The 18,799-nt window shown below is 40.2% G+C and overlaps 1 protein-coding gene across 2 annotated transcripts; it reads right to left on the reverse strand.

The window, feature by feature from the left end:
* Positions 1–139: 139 nt before the first annotated feature.
* LOC139383005 (E3 ubiquitin-protein ligase RNF169-like) lies at positions 140–10,212 on the reverse strand. 2 transcript variants are annotated; one of them, XR_011628680.1, is made up of 5 exons: positions 9,821–10,212; positions 9,174–9,244; positions 8,571–8,663; positions 8,338–8,447; positions 7,999–8,098 (listed from the first exon to the last, which is right to left on the reverse strand). XR_011628680.1 is itself a non-coding variant. In XM_071127296.1 (3 exons), the coding sequence occupies exons 2-3, from the start codon at positions 8,029–8,031 to the stop codon at positions 3,006–3,008; spliced, it is 558 nt and encodes a 185-aa protein (XP_070983397.1). In that variant the 5' UTR covers positions 8,032–8,098; positions 8,338–9,144; the 3' UTR covers positions 140–3,005. The 2 variants fall into 2 exon arrangements, 1 of the variants encoding a protein (XP_070983397.1); XM_071127296.1 differs by lacking the exons at positions 9,174–9,244; positions 9,821–10,212 and adding an exon at positions 140–3,527 and having other exon boundaries at positions 7,996–8,098; positions 8,338–9,144.
* Between the last annotated feature and the right edge of the window lie 8,587 nt (positions 10,213–18,799).

The following is an 18,799-nucleotide window of genomic DNA, read 5'->3' on the forward strand; positions in this document are numbered from 1 at the left end:
CCTAGGGTCCCAATGTTGTTGTTTTTACCTTTATTTGACTAGGCAAGTCAGTTAAGACCAAATTCTTATTTATGGGCCAAAATTTACCCAATTTATTGTGGGAAGCTTGTGGAAGGCTACCCAAAACATTTTACCCATGTTGAACAATTTAAAGGCAATGCTACTAAATACACTCAATTAGTATGTAAACTTCTGACCCACTGGGAATATGATGAAAGAAATAAAAGCTGAAATAAATCACTCAGCTATTTATTCTGACATACACTTAAAATAAAGTTTAAATGTATTTGGCTAAGGTGTATGTAAAAACTTCTGACTTCAACTGTGTGTGCCAACCTCTTTACATACTTAAAGTGAAAATGAGACGAGCTTGAATGAAAGTCTTTCAGGTCTCCGTTCCGTTTGAATGGGTTGTGTTTCACAGTTCCTTCAGAATGTGAATGGACATGATCCAAACAAGTTGTTTCCTTCCTGTACAGCGCTGTCAGTGAATCATGTAGGCTATACAAGTGGTACATTCTGATTACTATAAAGAATCAATAACCTAATCTTTAAATCAGGAAAGTAAACAAAAAAACTGCAGATGTATGACAGTCGACAGAAATCAACCATTTGGCACTAACCTATTTCCATTTGGCACCAACTTCCCCTCCAATACTAAAATATGCATCTGATTATTTAAACTATGTACAAAAAAGTATACAAGTATGTGTAATATAATGTGCATATTAATATTGCAATATCTTATACTTAAACGTTTAAGTAGTAATGGACATTAAAGCTAATATTTTGGCATATGCCATTGGAAAAAAATATATCTTCAGAAAAACAAGAATCAAATAGAATATGGAAAGACATTTCTCAGATCAAATATAATAGCCCTTTGAATAAGCGTCTCAAACAATATAGTAAGTACAACTCAAAGATTAGAAAAATAACAATGCTGATGAAATATATTAATGTGGATTCTCCAATAGAAATATTGCATAAAACAGTTATCCTAATTACCACCATACTATAACCTATAATTAATATAGATCAAAACTATGAGCTTTGGCAGTGCTACAGCTTTGTAAAGTTGTACCATGCACATGCATAGAGCCATTTTAGTATGAAGTGAGGTAGAAGTGTGGGCATACAGAAAACAGACCGGTATTGAATTTGATCAGAAAATCATCCTCCAAAAAACATTGTACCCCTTTCCAATATTACTGTAATAGTTTTCAGCAGAGTTTACACATTGCATATATTTAACCTGTCCACACGGATCCTTTAACTCAACAATCTGACATGACCAGGAGCTGCAGTGCAACCGAAGAGTGTGAGCGGCTGTATACCTCAACACCCACACGTTTCAGGCTGCCTGCATTGCAGTTTCTGTCCAGATTGTCAGATCGTTAAATCCTATTGATGGGGTTTCTGCAATGTTAACCACTACTTTGGCAAATACTATCTAACATTGACAGACACAAATCAATATGACTTAAATTTGATAATCTGTGCAACTCTGTGTTGCAAGACACCCAGCTGTTCATGGTAAAACCACATCGCTGAATATACCTTAAACTAAAAAATAATACCAAATTATGTCAAATAAATTCTGCTACAAAAGGCAATGAGATTTAGAGCGATTGAGGTGCCAATGGACACCGTCTGTGTGCAAAATATTTTAGCTGAGCCAAAGGATATAAACTGGGCAAGGTTTCACTGTAATGGAACTTACATTTTATCAGTGTTTTAACAATGCATCATTCCTAATGCACAAGTGTTTCCCAAAACATCACAGAGGTGCTAAGTGCAAAGTATCGTTGGTGCAGAAAGGAACATGTGGATCATGAAATAATCAATAGGATTGTACTGTTCTGGGTTAATGGGAATCTGAATGAAGGGTCTGACAAAGTAATAGTGCTAGATCTTGTGTCCACATCCTTGGCTGAGCTAGAATCAGAATCATACATGACCCTGAACACAAAGATTTTCAAGTGTCTGCACAGTATGAATCAACACAACATCTTTGTGTTCAGGGTCATGTATGATTCATGCCGTGAATCCTTTAGTTTTTTCTCAGTGCATTAACTGCAGAAATATATGATGTAGTGTTTTTACATTCTGTCACGAGTAACTGCAAACGAGAAGAAAATAATCATGTTCAGCAAAATCATGTTTGTAAACACTAAATCTAAGTTAATCTTTAAAAGCACTGAATTTGGAACATGGTCAGCAAAAACAGTATAGTTCTTGTATGCAAGAAGTTGGCAGATTTTAATAATTTAAAAAAGCACAAGAATAACCATTTAATAATTGCAATAAAAGTGCTCATTCCTTTTGTAAATTCTTCCTGATCTACGTGGATTGCATTCGATTCTGTTTTCACTGCAGGACCGGAGAAAGTACTTGTCAAAACTGGTCTTTTGCTTGTCTACTTGTTGCTGTTCCCTGTCAAACTGTCTTTGAAGATTCAACGCTAGCTCTCTATCCTCACTCACTTGCTGTACCTGTTGAATGTACAGGTCAGCCTGTGTACAATCTATATTGAAACCATATTGGCTCTGGGATCTTGGCCTCTTGAGTCCAGACTCGGTCTCTTCCAGGTGTTTTGTCTTCTGGCTCCTCTTCTTACCCCTCCTTGAGGTAGGTTTGTTCCGGGCACCGTTTCTATTGTCCAAATATTTTCTCTGATCCTGTGAGTCCTTTGATTTAAGATTGCAACCCCTAACACTGTCATTTATATTGTGTGGGAATTCAATCAAGGTCGGATTTTGATTAATTGAAGTTGGTCCACAATGTGATACAGGTATCACCACAGACTCTGAAGAAACCCCACACTCAGTTACAGTATCCTCACTGTTTAAAGGTACAAATGGAGTATGAAACTTTGTGAATTGTTTTTGATGGAGGGCCGTCTCTCCAATGGCCTGGTAAAATATCACTCTTTGTTTATTATGTATACAAGTTATTTCATTCTCTTGCCCAGAGGAATCAGTCTTGGCACACCTACCCAAGTGTTATTTTCCCTTATTAGCTGCTATAGCGCAGCTGCAGGGCTTGCCATCCTTCTCTATGGGGCTTGGTTTGAAAACAAGGTCCACGTTTATGGGGCTGGTCAAGGTGCCCTTTGAGGTCACTTTGACAGACTGACGGTCCACCTCTATCTGCTTCCATTCCTGGAGGATAGTAGGGCTGGCTTCATAGCTGGTGGGCCTCTCCAGGCTGCGGAATAAGTTCCGTGGGGTGGACTTCACAATTGTGGGTTCCATCACTCGCCCGTCAGGTAGTCGCTTTGGTGGGGTGCACGGCGAACACACTATTGGCTTGAAGTGATTCAGCTCCTCAGAGATACTGTCATTGCTCTCAGGGCTAATGGACCTCTCCTGTTTCGACTGGGGGACCATAAAAGGTGTTGATGAAGCCATGATAACGCCTCGCCAGATATGCCTCTTGTCTTGGACAATTATGGGTGCCGAAAGAGATTGGCTGTTCTCAGAGGACAGAAGGATTCCTGCATTGTAGCTGAGAGCAATACTTGCCTGTACAGAGACAACAAACCAACAAAAAGAGGAAGAGCAATGTTTTAAAAAGGTCATGAAGTCAAAATCATATTTTTCATGAAATTTGATTATTTTGATGAAACCAGATCAAAGTATGATTACCAAAGCACAAAAAATGACTGTTGCTTCTACATTGATCAAGTTTGATTATAAAGTTACTGGTCCCATCCCATGTTAAACACTTAGATTCAATGAGGCAGGATTATTAAGGGTAGGGTGACATTAGGGTGACATCACCAATGCTCCCTCAAAGTTTTTGGGGTACTGAGCAAATTACAGGCCTACATTTCATAAGACTTTTAAAAACATTTTAACATTATGAAGGGCTTGACATAAATGACTGATTTTTTTACTTAGTCTAACACCATGAGCCAAATAGGTGAGTGTAAATTGCATTCTATTGTATGATGCAAGAAACCACTTTACAAAATAAATTGTATTATTACCATGCAGAGAATTAGACACTGTAGGCTACCCCTCTGCCCATTGGCTTATTTGCATATTCAAGCCTGTCTCAAATTACAACACGGCCCCTTTTTAAAGACAGCTTAAAATGTAGCCTACATGTTTTGTGCTCTTGTAGGAAGCAGTAACTCCCCATTGCTGACCTACACCTGGGCTAATAACTCACTAACTAGCAAACAATATCAATACATGTTAACATGTGCAGCTCTGATCTGAAAAGCGCATTCATTCACTTGCAGGTTATTGAAAGACCCCTCATCGGCTACCCGGACAAATTGTACTGCATTGCGCTCTGGCTATGCCTACAACAAAATCACAGACTCAATCTTAGGAAAGTTCGATTTGGTTTGTTGCATTGAAAAGGGACTGATAACGTTGATTTGATCACAGAAAAAAAACATTGATCTATATATTGCAAACTAATGTGGTGAACTCAGTGAAGTTCAATCTCTTGCCCTTCTGCGCGGCCTGGCATTTCTTCTGCCCTGCAGTCCTGTGCACACACACAGCTTAGAGGAAACATTAGACATCACCCGAACTATGATATTCTCTTACCTAATTTAAATAAGTACCACCTTGTAACCAACAGCGGAGAAGGCAAGTTTGCGGAGGGGCGTGGTTTGTATACAGTACCTTCAGAAAGTATGGACTTACTCCACATTTTGTTGTGCTACACCCTGAATTCAAAATGTCTTACCCATCTACACACTATACCCCATGACAAAGTGAACACGTTTTTAGACATTTTTGCAAATTACAGCTGTGAGTCTTTCTGGGTAAGTCTAAGAGCTTTGCACACCTGGATTGTACAATATTTGCACATTCTTTTTAAATTATTCAAAATGGTTGTTGATCATTGCTAGACAGCCATTTTCAAGTCTTGCCATAGGTTTTCAAGCCTATTTAAGTAAAAATGTAACAAAGCCACTCAGGAACGTCTTGGTAAGCAACTCCGGTGTATATTTGGCCTTGTGTTTTAGGTTATTGTAGTAAATTGTTGGAAAGCAGACAACCAGGTTATCCTCTTAGATTTTGTCTGTGCTTAGCTCTATTCCATTTCGATGATAAGCATACCCGTAACATGATGCAGCCACCCCCATACTTGAAAATATGAAGTGATGTGTTGTTTTGGATTTGCCCCAAAACAGAATGCTTTGTATTCAGGACATAATGTTCATTTCTTTGCCACATTTTTAGCACTTTTACTTTAGTGCCTTATTGCAAACAGGATGCATGTTTTGGAATATTTTTATTCTGTACAGGCTTACTTCTTTTCACTCTCATTTAGGTTAGTATTATGGAGTAACTACAATGTTGTTCATCCATCCTTAATATTTTCTCCTATCACAGCCATTAAATTAATTGTTTTAAAGGTCACCTTTGGCCTTATGGTTAAATCTCTGAGCGGTTTCCTTTCTCTCTGGCAACTGCTTTCTTTTCTACCAATAGGTGCCCTTCTTTGCAAGGCATTGGAAATCCTCCCTGGTCTTTGTGTTTGAATCTGTGTTTGAAATTCACTGCATGACAGAGAACTTACAGAAAATTGTATGTGTGTGGGGTACAGACATGAGGTAGTCATTCAAAACTCATGTTAAACACTATTATTGCAAGTTGACTGCAACGTAGGTGACTTGTGAGAATGCTATTCATTGACTACAGCTCAGCGAATGTCTAGTTTGAGAAACAGACGCCTCACAAGTCCTTAACTGGCAGCTTCATTAAATAGTACCCAAAAAAACAACAGTCTCAACGTCAACAGGCAACTTCGGGATGCTGGCCTTCTTTTTATTTATTTATTTCACCTTTATTTAACTAGGCAAGTCAGTTAAGAACAAATTCTTATTTTCAATGACGGCCTAGGAACAGTGAGGCAGAACGACAGATACCTTGTCAGCTCGGGGGTTTGAACTTGCAACCTTCCGGTTACTAGACCAACGCTCTAACCACCAGGCAGAGTTCCTCTGTCCAGTGTCTGTATTCTTTGCCAATCTTAATCTATTTATATTGGCCAGTCTGAGATATGGCTTTTTCTTTGCAACTATGCCTAGAAGGCAGAGGACATTTCTAAGTGACCCCAAACTTTTGAACAGTAGGGTATATACTAGGCGACATCAGAGGAAGGCCCAAAAATGCTCCAGTCACCGACTTTTCTCTGCTACCATAGGGCAAGCGGTACCGGAGCACCAAGTCTAGGTCCAAAAGGCTCCTTATCAGCTTCTACACCCAAATCATAAGACAGCTGAACAAATGAATCAAATTGAGTTACTTTTCAGATGTTTTTATATAATTATTTTTTACTTTATAGTTTATTTAGTAAATCTCTTAACTCCATTTTCTTAAACTGCATTGTTGGTTAAGGGCCTGTAAGAAACCATTTCACGGTAAGTTCTACACGGTAAGTATTTGATTTGATTTGTTAAGCAAATGTTTACTCCTGAACATGTTATGCCTGAGATAACAATGGGGTTGAATACTTAATGACTCAAGACAATTCAGCTTTTCATTTAATTAAATTTGTAAAAATGTCAAACATAATTCTACTTTGATATAATTATTTTTTTATATAAAAAAAAAGAATTTCCCCCCTCATTCATAAATCTACACACAATACCCCATAATGACAAAGCAAAAACAGGTTTAGAAATTTTTGCAAATTCATAAAAAAACTGAAATATCATATTTACATAAGTATTCAGACCCTTTACTCAGTACTTTGTTGAAGCACCTTTGACAGTGATTACAGCCTTGAGTCTTCTTGGGTATGACGCTACAAGCTTGGCACACCTGTATTTGGGGCGTTTCTCCCATCTCTGCAGATCCTCTCAAGCTCGGTCAGGTTGGATGGGGAGCGTTGCTGTACAGCTATTTTTTCATGTCTCTCCAGATATGTTAGATTGGGTTCAAGTCTAAGCTCTGGCTGGGCCACTCAAGGACATTCAGACACTTGTCCCGAAGCCACTCCTGCATTGTCTTGGCTGTGTGCTTAGGCTCGTTGTGCTGTTGGAAGGTGAACCGTCACACAAGTCTGAGGTCCTGAGTGCTCTGGAGCAGGTTTTCATCAAGGATCTCTCTGTACTTTGCTCCACTCGTCTTTCCCTTGATCCTGACTAATCTCCCAGTCCCTGCCGCTGAAAAACATCCCCACAGCATGATGCTGCCACTACCTTGCTTCACCGTAGGGAACCTATTTTTCACTTTCTCATTATGGGGTGTTGTGTGCAGATTGATAAGGAAAAACATTAATTTAATCACTTTTAGAATAAGGCTGTAACATAACAAAATGTGGAAAAAGTTGAGGTGTCTGAATACTTCCGTAATGCACTTTAGGCAAGTGACACAAAATCTCAATTTAATCTATTTTAAATTCTGGCTGTAACACAAAACGTTGAAAAAGTTGAGTGGTGTGAATACTTTCTGAAGGCACTGTAGCTACTCTACTGGTGCCAAAATTTGACTGTAGGGTGTCAGCAAATATTACAAGTTTACACTATTCATATATAGCTAAGATACTGTGTCTGGTGTTCGCTAGTTACTGGCACAAAGGGAACAAAGGGGTGGGGGGGGGTCATTCAAAACTGCCGCAGTTGTCATGTCAACACATTGGTTTGTGCTGCTGCGAACCGCATCAGAAAAGACATGCCAATTTCAACGTTGTTTGCATCAAAGTTTCTTGACGTAGGCGTATCAAAGAGCTGTCAGTCAAGACAATTTCATGAATATAAACTCCCAGCCCTCTCAGCCTCTTTTCAAACTTCCTGGTAGTAAGCCATGAGAGAGAACTTAGCCATGATAGAAAAGAATGTGTACAATTTTGAGCTTTTCTATTACCCAAAAATATGAGTGATACAGTATTTTAGTCACTCAAAAGGCTATTTTACATGGAATCAGAATGACTGTTCGGGACCTTTTTAAAGCTTTTCAGAAATAAACATCTGACCATTTTAGGGAATAAAATCTTCCTTTAAAAAGCCCAGCTTTATACCTTGTCCAGTCCAGGAAGATGAGTAGACACCCTCATTTTTCGCCTTCCCTCCTCTGTATCAGTACAGCTCTGGCTTCTCTGCACCACATTCGTCTGTAGACCACTGAGGGAAAAGTGGACTAAGTAAATAACTGAATATAAGTAGAAAAAACATTCAATGTAACATCAATCGTTCAATGGCTTTGAAAATGTATGTGTGCAAAGAATCAATACTGCAGCATTGAGTAAATGTGAGCAACACGATTATTCAACTGTAATAATGACATTATTACAGTTACAAGCAGCCTTCAATGTAAAAAAACAAAACAAACATTGATAATAGAAGCAAGGGCATTTCAGTACTCTCTTGTGAAGTCTGCCGAGGTCTTTGTTCTTCTAACAAATGCAGACACATTTCTGGTTCTCTTCCCAACAGGTTCTTAATTCTCCGAGTCTGACAGCAACCCAAAGAACTGGAAGAAAAGGCTGTAATATCTCAGCATCATGTTTACACTTATTTATCAATGTGTTGGCATACCATTCGGAGCAATCTATTCAACAATCTATTCATATGATTGTTACAAGATAAAACTAACAGGATCTTGAAAGTGCTTGAGTGTTCCACATTCCTCTTTTCTGTTGTGGAGGACTTTCCTCCTCCCCTCCTCTTTCTCTTCATTCATTGGTAACTGAAAAATAAAAATGCCTTCTTACTGATAGGAACTGAACCCAAGGGATCATTCACATGACCTGTGGTTGTTTAAAATCAATGTGTTGTGTGCCCATCTACAACAATGGAATTCGAGCATTGGAATAAGATGATGATATCAATGTATTAAAATGTTCTCTAATTTAAGTCTCAAACACATAGTTCTCTCCTTTTGAGGGGTTTAGGGGCATTGTACAACACTTCTGTAAATAGCTATGTTAAAAAGAAATAAGGCCTGGGGGTGTGGTATATGGCCAATGGCTAAGGGCTGTTCTTAGGCACGACTCAACGTGGAGAGCTAGGACACAGTCCTTAGCCAAGATATATTGGTGATATATCACCCCCCCCCCCAGGTGACTTATTGCTATGATAAACTGGTTACCAATGTAATTGGAGCAGTAACAATAAATGTTTCATACCCATGGTATGATATACCACGTCTTTCTGCATTCAAGGCTCAAACCACCCAGTTTATAATAATCCATATTACCTTTACTTGTTTTCCATACTCCAGTCGGATCTCTCCAGATTTGGATACCTGAGCAGGCGAGCTGAAAATCTCTGAGGAAAATAAAACATTTAATTTATCAAAATCACTCAAATTTTCTCAAAACAAGAGCTGGGTCAAAAAGGTTTGGGAACCACTGGATAGAACAGGTACTCCCAAAATTCCGTAACATTTACATTGAAAAACACCCCAGTCCCAAGCCTGGGCAAGTCACAGCCAAACTTTCTATGCTTAGAATAGTATATCAGAACTGACTGGTCTTGTTCTCTCTCCATCCTTGTCTGTCTGTACAATAGCCTACTGGTTCTATGGAATGACCATCCAAGGCGCGTACGGAAGAACGCATAGCCCCGAGTTGAATAGAGTGTGTTACAATGTACGAGAAACCGTTGTAATTCCTAATTATAGCATTGTAAAACAAAGTAACACAATTGTTAACCACTGTCAGTTGCAATGTTTGCCGCGAATAAAAAAGCCAATATGCTTTCCTACTTTGTGTTCGTGATCATAATGGCAGGTAGCCTATAAAAGGAAACAAATTAAGAACACTGGACAAAATCCTTACGACATACAAATGTATGTACCCTACAGAAAAAGCCTAAAACGGAATTGTTGTCAAAAAAGCATACCTTCTCCACAAGTCTCACAGTCTCTCTGCTCCATTCTCCTCTTGCATCGTTGTGGATAACTCTTTCGAAAAATTTCCCAAAGTTCGATTTTCTCCCGGGACTGTTTACGGGCCCAGCTGGATACTCGCAGCCGGCAGAGGGGACAGCACAAACTGGTAAATTCCACAGTCCGCTTGAAACAGTGCAGACACACCGAGTGGCTGGCTACATGGCATAGTTACGGGCTCCAATAAAATCTCAGAACAAACCGGACACCTTGCTTCGTCCAGGGTCAGCAGCTGTGAATGTGTCCGAGTATTCAATATATCGGCGGGCCTGGCTTTGCATTGTTGCCCTAATCCACTAGTGGATCTGGCAGACCCTCTCGCCGCCATTTTCATTGGTCTCTTCCTACCAAAGATGGTGGATAAATGAAGATAAGTTACTCAGGCCGTTTACCATTGAAAACCATTGTCAGTTCCGATCTTCGTAAGGGGGTGGTGCCAATAGATACCAGCGCAATATCAACTGGGTCTGGTCTACTTAGTTCATTGATCCATGCACATACCTTTTGTGCTCAAAACAAAAAAAGGCACCCCCTCAAAAAAATTTCCCACTACCACGATCAGGAACTTGTTCAGCAATTATTACAATAAAAGGGGAAAGCAGCACAATATGATGAGTAAAGTATTTTGCTAAATTTCTTTGAACTGGAATAAATTATGCACTTACTAACAATGACCAACACAATTACAGTCAAAACTGAAGATTGAAATAAATACTGTGGCCTACCATTACTATAGCCAACCCAAATGTTACCACTATCATGTATTACAACTTTTACCAGCGACCCTCAAAAGGGAGTAGCAATAAAACGTGTGACCCCCGCGCATGCACGCGCGTCTGCAGATGCGAACATGCGCGCAGAATTGCTTCCCAAATGTATGTCATTACCGCCATAAACGGTGATGCTGTTTCAAAACGCAAACTAGACTACAAAAATAAATTGCATTTTACACCTGCAATTTGGAGCTTAAATTCATTCATGTTAGCAGCCAATATCAAGTAGGGATATATCATGTCACTTCTCTGAGCAAGCAAAATCATACAGACTACTTATAGCAGAGGTTGCAGGATTGGATGGAGAGGATGCTTGCACCGTGCCTGCCTGCAGTGTGCTAGTTCAAGCTGCCAGCCTGGAAGCCCTGTTCTTTCTCACAAATAACATAATAAATTCGCCAGATGGCGAATATGTTACATCTTCATCGCATAAAATTGAAGGTAGTGCGATTTTACAGCTGCTCATCTTTAGGCACATAGCCAGTAGCCACCCAAACTAGGCCAATCTGAAATATGAAAATTGTCAATCAAATCGTCAGGTAGCCTATTTTTCTGGCTATGAATGAGTAGTACATTTCTAAATAGTATTTTATTCGGATGTTAACGTAGGCCTACTTGTTTTTGCCAGGCAAAACTAGAGGAAATTAAACAAGGTGCACCAATGGTGATGACTGGTCATTGGTCAACAATCAAAATGCGCTTTTTGGTTCTGACGCATAGATGAAAATGGTTTTGAATACCACCCCCGAAAAGGGCACTCTGGAGACAAAGGGGAGTTTTCTCTACACAGGAGAGCCTTATCTGTGCCTGATTGACTGTAATTTAACCCCTCAAAAATGAGGGAGTGGGGTGTCTCTCTTCCATCTCTGTCCCTATCTCTATGTTTGAAAACAATCACCCCCAGTCACTCAATGCATCAACGACAGCAGAGGAACACAAATTGTGTGTGCTTGATTTATTTTACCGGATTAGCGGAGTTCGAGCCTTGGAATAGCCTGCACATGCTAAGACCCTAGGGCAGGGTTTCCCAAACTCGGTCATCGGGACCCCAATGGGTGCACATTTGGGTTTTTGCCCTAGCGCTACACAGGTGATTCAAATAATGAACAGATCATTTGAATCAGCTGTGTAGTGTTAGGGCAAACAAATAAATGTGCAACCCTTAGGGTCCTGAGGACCGAGTTTAGGAAATGCAAACGCCACTTACCCAGCACACCACATGTACTAAATAATCCTATATAGTACCACAGGGTGAATCACAATACCTATAAAACCTAGCAGTCATCCAAGGAAATGGTTCCAATCGTTTTTCCACCATTCATTTTTCCCATAGGTGATTTTAGTAACACTTAAAATAAGCACTGTGTTTTGTGTAGGTTTACCCTGGTGTGAAGTTTTGATAACCGTGTAAATCTCTCTTAGACACGATGACTTTTATCAATATATCAAATCAAACTTTATTTGTCACAATCGCCGAATACAACAAGTGTAGACCTTACCGTGAAATGCTTACTTTACAAGCCCTTAACCAACAATGCAGTTCAAGAAGAGCTAAGAAAATATTTGCCAAATAAACAAAAGTAAAACATTATAAAAAGTAACACAATAAAATAACAATAATGAGGCTATATACAGGGGGTACCGGTATCGAGTCAATTTGCGGGGTTGCAGGTTTGTCGAGGACATTTCTACATTTTGGTAGGGGTGAAGTAGTCACTTCACTTCACTTGAAGTAGTCATGTGTGGCCGATGTGAAATGGCTAGCTAGTTAGCGGTGGTGCGCGCTAATAGTGTTTCAGTCGGTGACGTCACTCGCTCTGAGACCTAGAAGTAGTTGTTCTCCTTGCTCTGCAAGGGCCGGGGCTTTTGTGGAGCGATGGGTAACGATGCTTCGTGAGTGACTGGTTGATGTGTGCAGAGGGTCCCTGGTTCGAGCCCAGGTTGGGGCAAGGAGAGGGACGGAAGCTATACTGTTACCCCTCAGGTGGTAAGGGTAGGCAACAATATGTCTGCCACGCTGATCCTCAACACTGGGTTCCCTCAGGGGTATATACTTAGTCCCCTCCTGTCCTCCCTGTTCACCCACAACTGCGTGGCCAAACACAACTCCAACACGATCATTAAGTTTGTTGACGACACAACATTGGTAGGCCTGATCACCGACCACGATAAGACAGCCTACAGGGAGGAGGAGACCTGGCAGTGTGGTGCCAGGACAACAACCTCTCCCTCAATGTGAGCAAGACAAAGGAGCTGATGGTGGACTATAGGAAAAGGTGGGCTGAATAGTCCCCCGTTAACATTGACCCGGCTGTGGTGGAGTGTGTCGAAAATTTAAAGTCCTTGGTGTCCACATCACCAGCTATCATGGTCCAAACACACCAAGTCAGTCGTGAAAAGAGGGCACCTCTATTTGCCTGTATTCACTCTCAGATACACCAGGGTAAAGCCTACACAAAACACAACTCTTATTTTAAGTGTCTCTACTAAAATTCCCTATAGGAAAAATTTAAAATTGGAACCATTTCCCTGTTTGACCACTAGGTTTTATAAGTATTATGACACCTCCAATGTGGGGCTCTATGGGCAGGCAATCTGACTGTAGGCTAGTGGCAAAGCATTTACTGTGGGCGCCAATAGTACATATGCCTACTGTCCTGGACTTAGAGTTGACGCACGCCTAAAGTTATATTCACTGCTATAATATAAGCTATTTGTAAAACCCAACTTGGCCATAGTCTTTTTTCACTTATTTATTTTTCAAGAGTTTCCCATATTTTCCCCAAGACACCCCACCCTGGAAATTAATTTATGTTATGATCATTGTTGATTGGAAACTGCCAGTTTGCAAGTGGCTTGAAAAACAATCAGTTACATAACTCAATCAATAATCTTTTGCACCTCCTCATGCAGTGGGGCAAAAAAGTATTTAGTGAGCCACCAATTGTGCAAGTTCTCCCACTTAAAAACATGAGAGAGGCCTGTAATTTTCATCATAGGTACACTTCAACTATGACAGACAAAATGAGGGGGAAAATCACATTGTAGGATTTTTTATGAATTTATTTGCAAATTATGGTGGATAATAAGTATTTGGTCAATAACAAAAGTTTATCTCAATACTTTGTTATATACCCTTTGTTGGCAATGACAGAGGTCAAATGTTTTCTGTAAGTCTTCACAAGGTTTTCACACACTGTTGCTGGTATTTTGGCCCATTCCTCCATGCAGATCTCCTCTAGAGCAGTGATGTTTTGGGGATGTTGCTGGGCAACACGGACTCTCAACTCCCTCCAAAGATTTTCTATGGGGTTGAGATCTGGAGACTGGCTAGGCCACTCCAGGACCTTGAAATGCTTCTTACGAATCCACTCCTTCGTTGCCCGGGCGGTATGTTTGGGATCATTGTCATGCTGAAAGACCCAGCCACATTTCATCTTCAATGCCCTTGCTGATGGAATTAGGTTTTCACTCAAAATCCCACGATACATGGCCCCATTCATTCTTCCCTTTACACGGATCAGTCGTACTGGTCCCTTTGCAGAAAAACAGCCCCAAAGCATGATGTTTCCACCCCCATGCTTCACAGTAGGTATGGTGTTCTTTGGATGCAACTCAGCATTCTTTGTCCTCCAAACACGACGAGTTGAGTTTTTACCAAAAAGTTATATTTTGGTTTCATCTGACCATATGACATTCTCCCAATCTTCTTCTGGATCATCCAAATGCTCTCTAGCAAACTTCAGACGGGCCTGGACATGTACTGGCTAAAGCAGGGGGACACGTCTGGCACTGCAGGATTTGAGTCCCTGGCGGCATAGTGTGTTACTGATAGTAGGCTTTGTTACTTTGGTCCCAGCTCTCTGCAGGTCATTCACTAGGTCCCCCCGTGTGGTTCTGGGATTTTTGCTCACCGTTCTTGTGATCATTTTGACCCCACGTGGTGAGATCTTGCGTGCAGCCCCAGATCGAGGGAGATTATCAGTGGTCTTGTATGTCTTCCATTTCCTAATAATTGCTCCCACAGTTGATTTCTTCAAACCAAGCTGCTTACCTATTGCAGATTCAGTCTTCCCAGCCTGGTGCAGGTCTACAATTTTGTTTCTGGTGTCCTTTGACAGCTCTTTGGTCTTGGCCATAGTGGAGTTTGGAGTGTGACTGTTTGAAGTTGTGGACAGGTGTCTTTTATACTGATAACAAGTACAAACAGGTGCCATTAATACAGGTAACGAGTGGAGGACAGAGGAGCCTCTTAAAGAAGAAGTTACAGGTCTGTGAGAGCCAGAAATCTTGCTGGTTTGTAGGTGACCAAATACTTATTTTCCACCATAATATGCAAATAATTCATTAAAAATCCTACAATGTGATTTTCTGGATTTTTTTTCTAATTTTGTCTGTCATAGTTGAAGTGTACCTATGATGAACATTATAGGCCTCTCTCATCTTTTTAAGTGGGAGAACTTGCACAATTGGTGGCTGACTAAATACTTTTTGGCCCCACTGTAAATAGAACATATTAAAACAGAAATGGATAGCATACGATCATAGACACAATTTGGATATATAGGTCTACAAACATTTACAATGAATAGCAAAATCACAATAATCACAAAAATGGCTTCAGATCAAAGTCTAAATTGAGACCAAAGGGAGCAAGGGTCTTTAAATGAAAGATTTCGATGTTAAGGTAGACATGTTAAAGTTTTTTAGACACATCCGTTTAATAAGGGAACACTGTAGCTCCCCAAATTGTGATATTTCAACTAAACATGTAGGCTACTCACCTGCACATACTCCAACTCCTTTTAGAAGTAAGAGTTATTTTGTACCTCCAGCCAATCACAATCAAATATTGAGACATATTGCAGACACGTTGAAAAATATGTTGGTAATCTCCTTAAGAACAAACATGAGTACATATCTTTCCATAATAACCTAAAGATGAATTACAATCCGATACGTCAGTCCGTACCCGCCCTGCTGATAATGGTGGGTTGGTATACACAGGGAGGACAGTTTATGTAAATGAATGTCATAGACAACTGCTTGACAACACCTTTTACAAGAAACTCAGAAGTGACCCCACTTCCCAATTTCAGAACACTATCTTTACTGTCCTAGATGGGTATTTAAGTTCTGGTCAAATCACCTAAAAAAACACACATTTTTGGCTATTCAACACCCTAAAATTGACACTTTCTATACTTTGCCGAAATTATAACAAGAATGTTACAAAACCTCCAGGGCGCCCTATTGTAGTGGGCATTGGTGCAGTAAAGGCTCCTTTATCGACTTTTGTTAACTTTTTTATTAGACCACTCGCAGATCAGCTCCCCTCCTTTGTAAATTACACCAGCAGTATGATCTCTATTATTGAATCTGTTGATCCTCTTGATGGTGGTCACCTTGGGGTCATGATAAGGCCTGCACCAAATGATTGATGTATTATTAATTAAATTAATTAATTAATTTTATTGTTAATTGATTATGCTTATATTGTATTAATAGAATGGGAAGGGCTATAAGACCCTCCCCCACTACATTTATAGGGTCCTGGACCACAGATTAGCAATATATGCATTATAAGGTTTAATACTGTTCCACAGTTATTTTCTAGTCTCTGCCTCTTATAAGAAACGGTCTGAGCAGATGTGTGAGCCATTTTTAAGTGTCCACCCCGGTTGGAGGAGATTCTACACCATGGTGCCAGAGCTCCAAATTGAACAAGCTAAGCAGACACCTGTTTAATCTAAGTCTGTAATTAATTGGCATTCACTGGTGTGGTTTCCCTCTAACAAGTAAGTGGCACCTTACTCAACCCAAATATACACATAAACTTTGAATATGACATAGTCGAATTCTAGATTGGAAATATTACATATACCTGGTTATTGGTGAAATACATGATGTCAATATATGATAAATGGAATTGAGTGATTTTGATGTGTTTTGGAGAAGTAATGCAGCGACCATTACTTAATAATAGTTTTTTAGGAGAGGGGATTCAGCGATAATCGTCTATTTTATTTTGGGAGGTAATTCAGAAACAATTACCTGAATACTAGTAATTTTGCAGAGGTAATTCTGACCTATGGGGAGATTACCTAAGGCTATCCTGATTTATGGGGAGGGTGGCCTGTTGATTAAGAAGTTGATTTGCAGAGGTAATTCTGACCTATGGGGAGATTATCTAAGGCCACCCTGACCTATGGGGAGGGTGGCCTGTTGATTAAGAAGTTGATTTGCAGAGGTAATTCTGTGAAAATTACCTATACCACCCTGACCTATGTGGAGGATGGTTTGTTGAATAATATTTGATGTTGGAGAGGTAATTCTGAAAACATTACCTAGTAATGAGTTGAGTTGTTTATGAATATTGTGTTGTATGTTTCATTTGTTTGTTTGTTTGTGGTTATGGCGGTATTATTGGGTAATGGTCCAATGGAATAAAAAATTAGGAGTAGGACAGAAGTTATTTGAATAAAAGGTTGAACATATTTGTTAGTGACACTTTCCTACCATACGACAGCATAGGAAATGTACAACCCTTAGTAAACCAGTAAATTATTACAGGGCAGTTGTATTCTGTAGAAATGTGCATTTGTAAAGTTGTATTCATAGAAAATTACTTTGTGACGCTATCACCAGGTGAATATAATATTACTGTTACTCTATACCCTTAAGATATAATATTAGGAATTTAAGTCTATCATGCGGTTGTCTCTGTGAGGCCCATGTGTGAAATATATTTGAGTTTGGTAGAACCATTTACTATAGCCTGGATTAAGTGAGATTAGAATTAGGATTACAGTATCACCCACTGTTGTTTAACACACACTGAAAGGAGATAGAGAATAATTTATATAGGCATATTCATACATATTACACCCAGGTTGGATTTAGTCAAGGAAATAATTCAGACATGAAAAATTGACAAAAAGATGGGGAAGAAGAAAAGTACCCTTGTATCAGAAACTGTGATAGGAATGATGATGCTGGAAGGACATATTTTCATGAACAAGGCTACTTTGACCAAACTAAAGCTGGAGAGAACAATAGAGTGCGGGAGGAAAGAAATTAGTCAGGACAGAGGCAGAACAGGAATAGTCCCCACCACCCCGCCGCCGTATGAGACTCAACCCAGAGGACCCCAGAGGTGACTATACACAGATCTACCCTCTCATACCACTGACAGAAGAAAAAGGAGAAGCAACCACAATTATCCTCGAGGGGACTCTGATGAAGGAGGTGGATGACACAACAGCAGCAACAAGCTGAATGAGAACATTAGAATTGGATGAAAAAAGGAGGCACTGTTCCTGGTGGGAGTTTCCCTTGCCCCCCCAACTCACTCCACAAAAAAGGAACAGGAACAAGAAAGACTTGTTTGATGAACCTCTACTTGCATCTCCTAGACATAGGAGAAGAGAAAATTTTAAAAAAAATACTAACAACTAAAGAAGCAAAAAAAAGTACAATGTGCCACCATCCATGGTTGACCTATTCAGAGAGCAGGAAGGAAGGAAAGTCAGAAAGAGAGAAGAAGAAAGACTGGGGGAGAGAAAGAAGAGTATCTCAGACACTGGTTCAGAAACTGGAAGAAACTAAAGACTGATAAGAACTCAAGAAAAGGAGGACTAGTCACTGCACTGAAGAAGGCCCAGCTTGCAAAGATTGAGAAAGGAAGTGCTGGTTTTACTCACAATATGATGGCTGCTCAAGTTGTTTCTACAGGCTCACCACAACCACAGCCTGCAGCTCCCCCACAGTCACATCCGGCACCCGTGAACCTGGTGCCTAGGGGGTATGTGCCTTTCCCTATTCAGCCTTATGGTGACCTACAAACATGGACTGGAAGAGGTGGGCCCGCCAGAGCCCCTCGTGACTGGAACAACATTCAATGCTGGACCTGTGGGAAGTTGGAGCATGTGAGTTTGCAGTGTGGGGGAAATGGAAGAGGTTACAACAGGTGCAGAATAAACTTTGGGCCTGGCAGAGGAAGAGGAAACTTTGCTAAGGCACATCATGGAGTGTACTACCCACCACGGCAATAGTATGCTCCTCAACCACAATAACACTCGCCCGGAGCTGGAAATGCTCCCCCGGGGCAACGTATGCCCTATGGACAATGAGGACAAGTTAATGACAGAGGACAGCCAT

The sequence above is a fragment of the Oncorhynchus clarkii genome, chromosome 24, assembly GCF_045791955.1.
Source record: "Oncorhynchus clarkii lewisi isolate Uvic-CL-2024 chromosome 24, UVic_Ocla_1.0, whole genome shotgun sequence".
Lineage (NCBI taxonomy): Eukaryota > Metazoa > Chordata > Actinopteri > Salmoniformes > Salmonidae > Oncorhynchus > Oncorhynchus clarkii.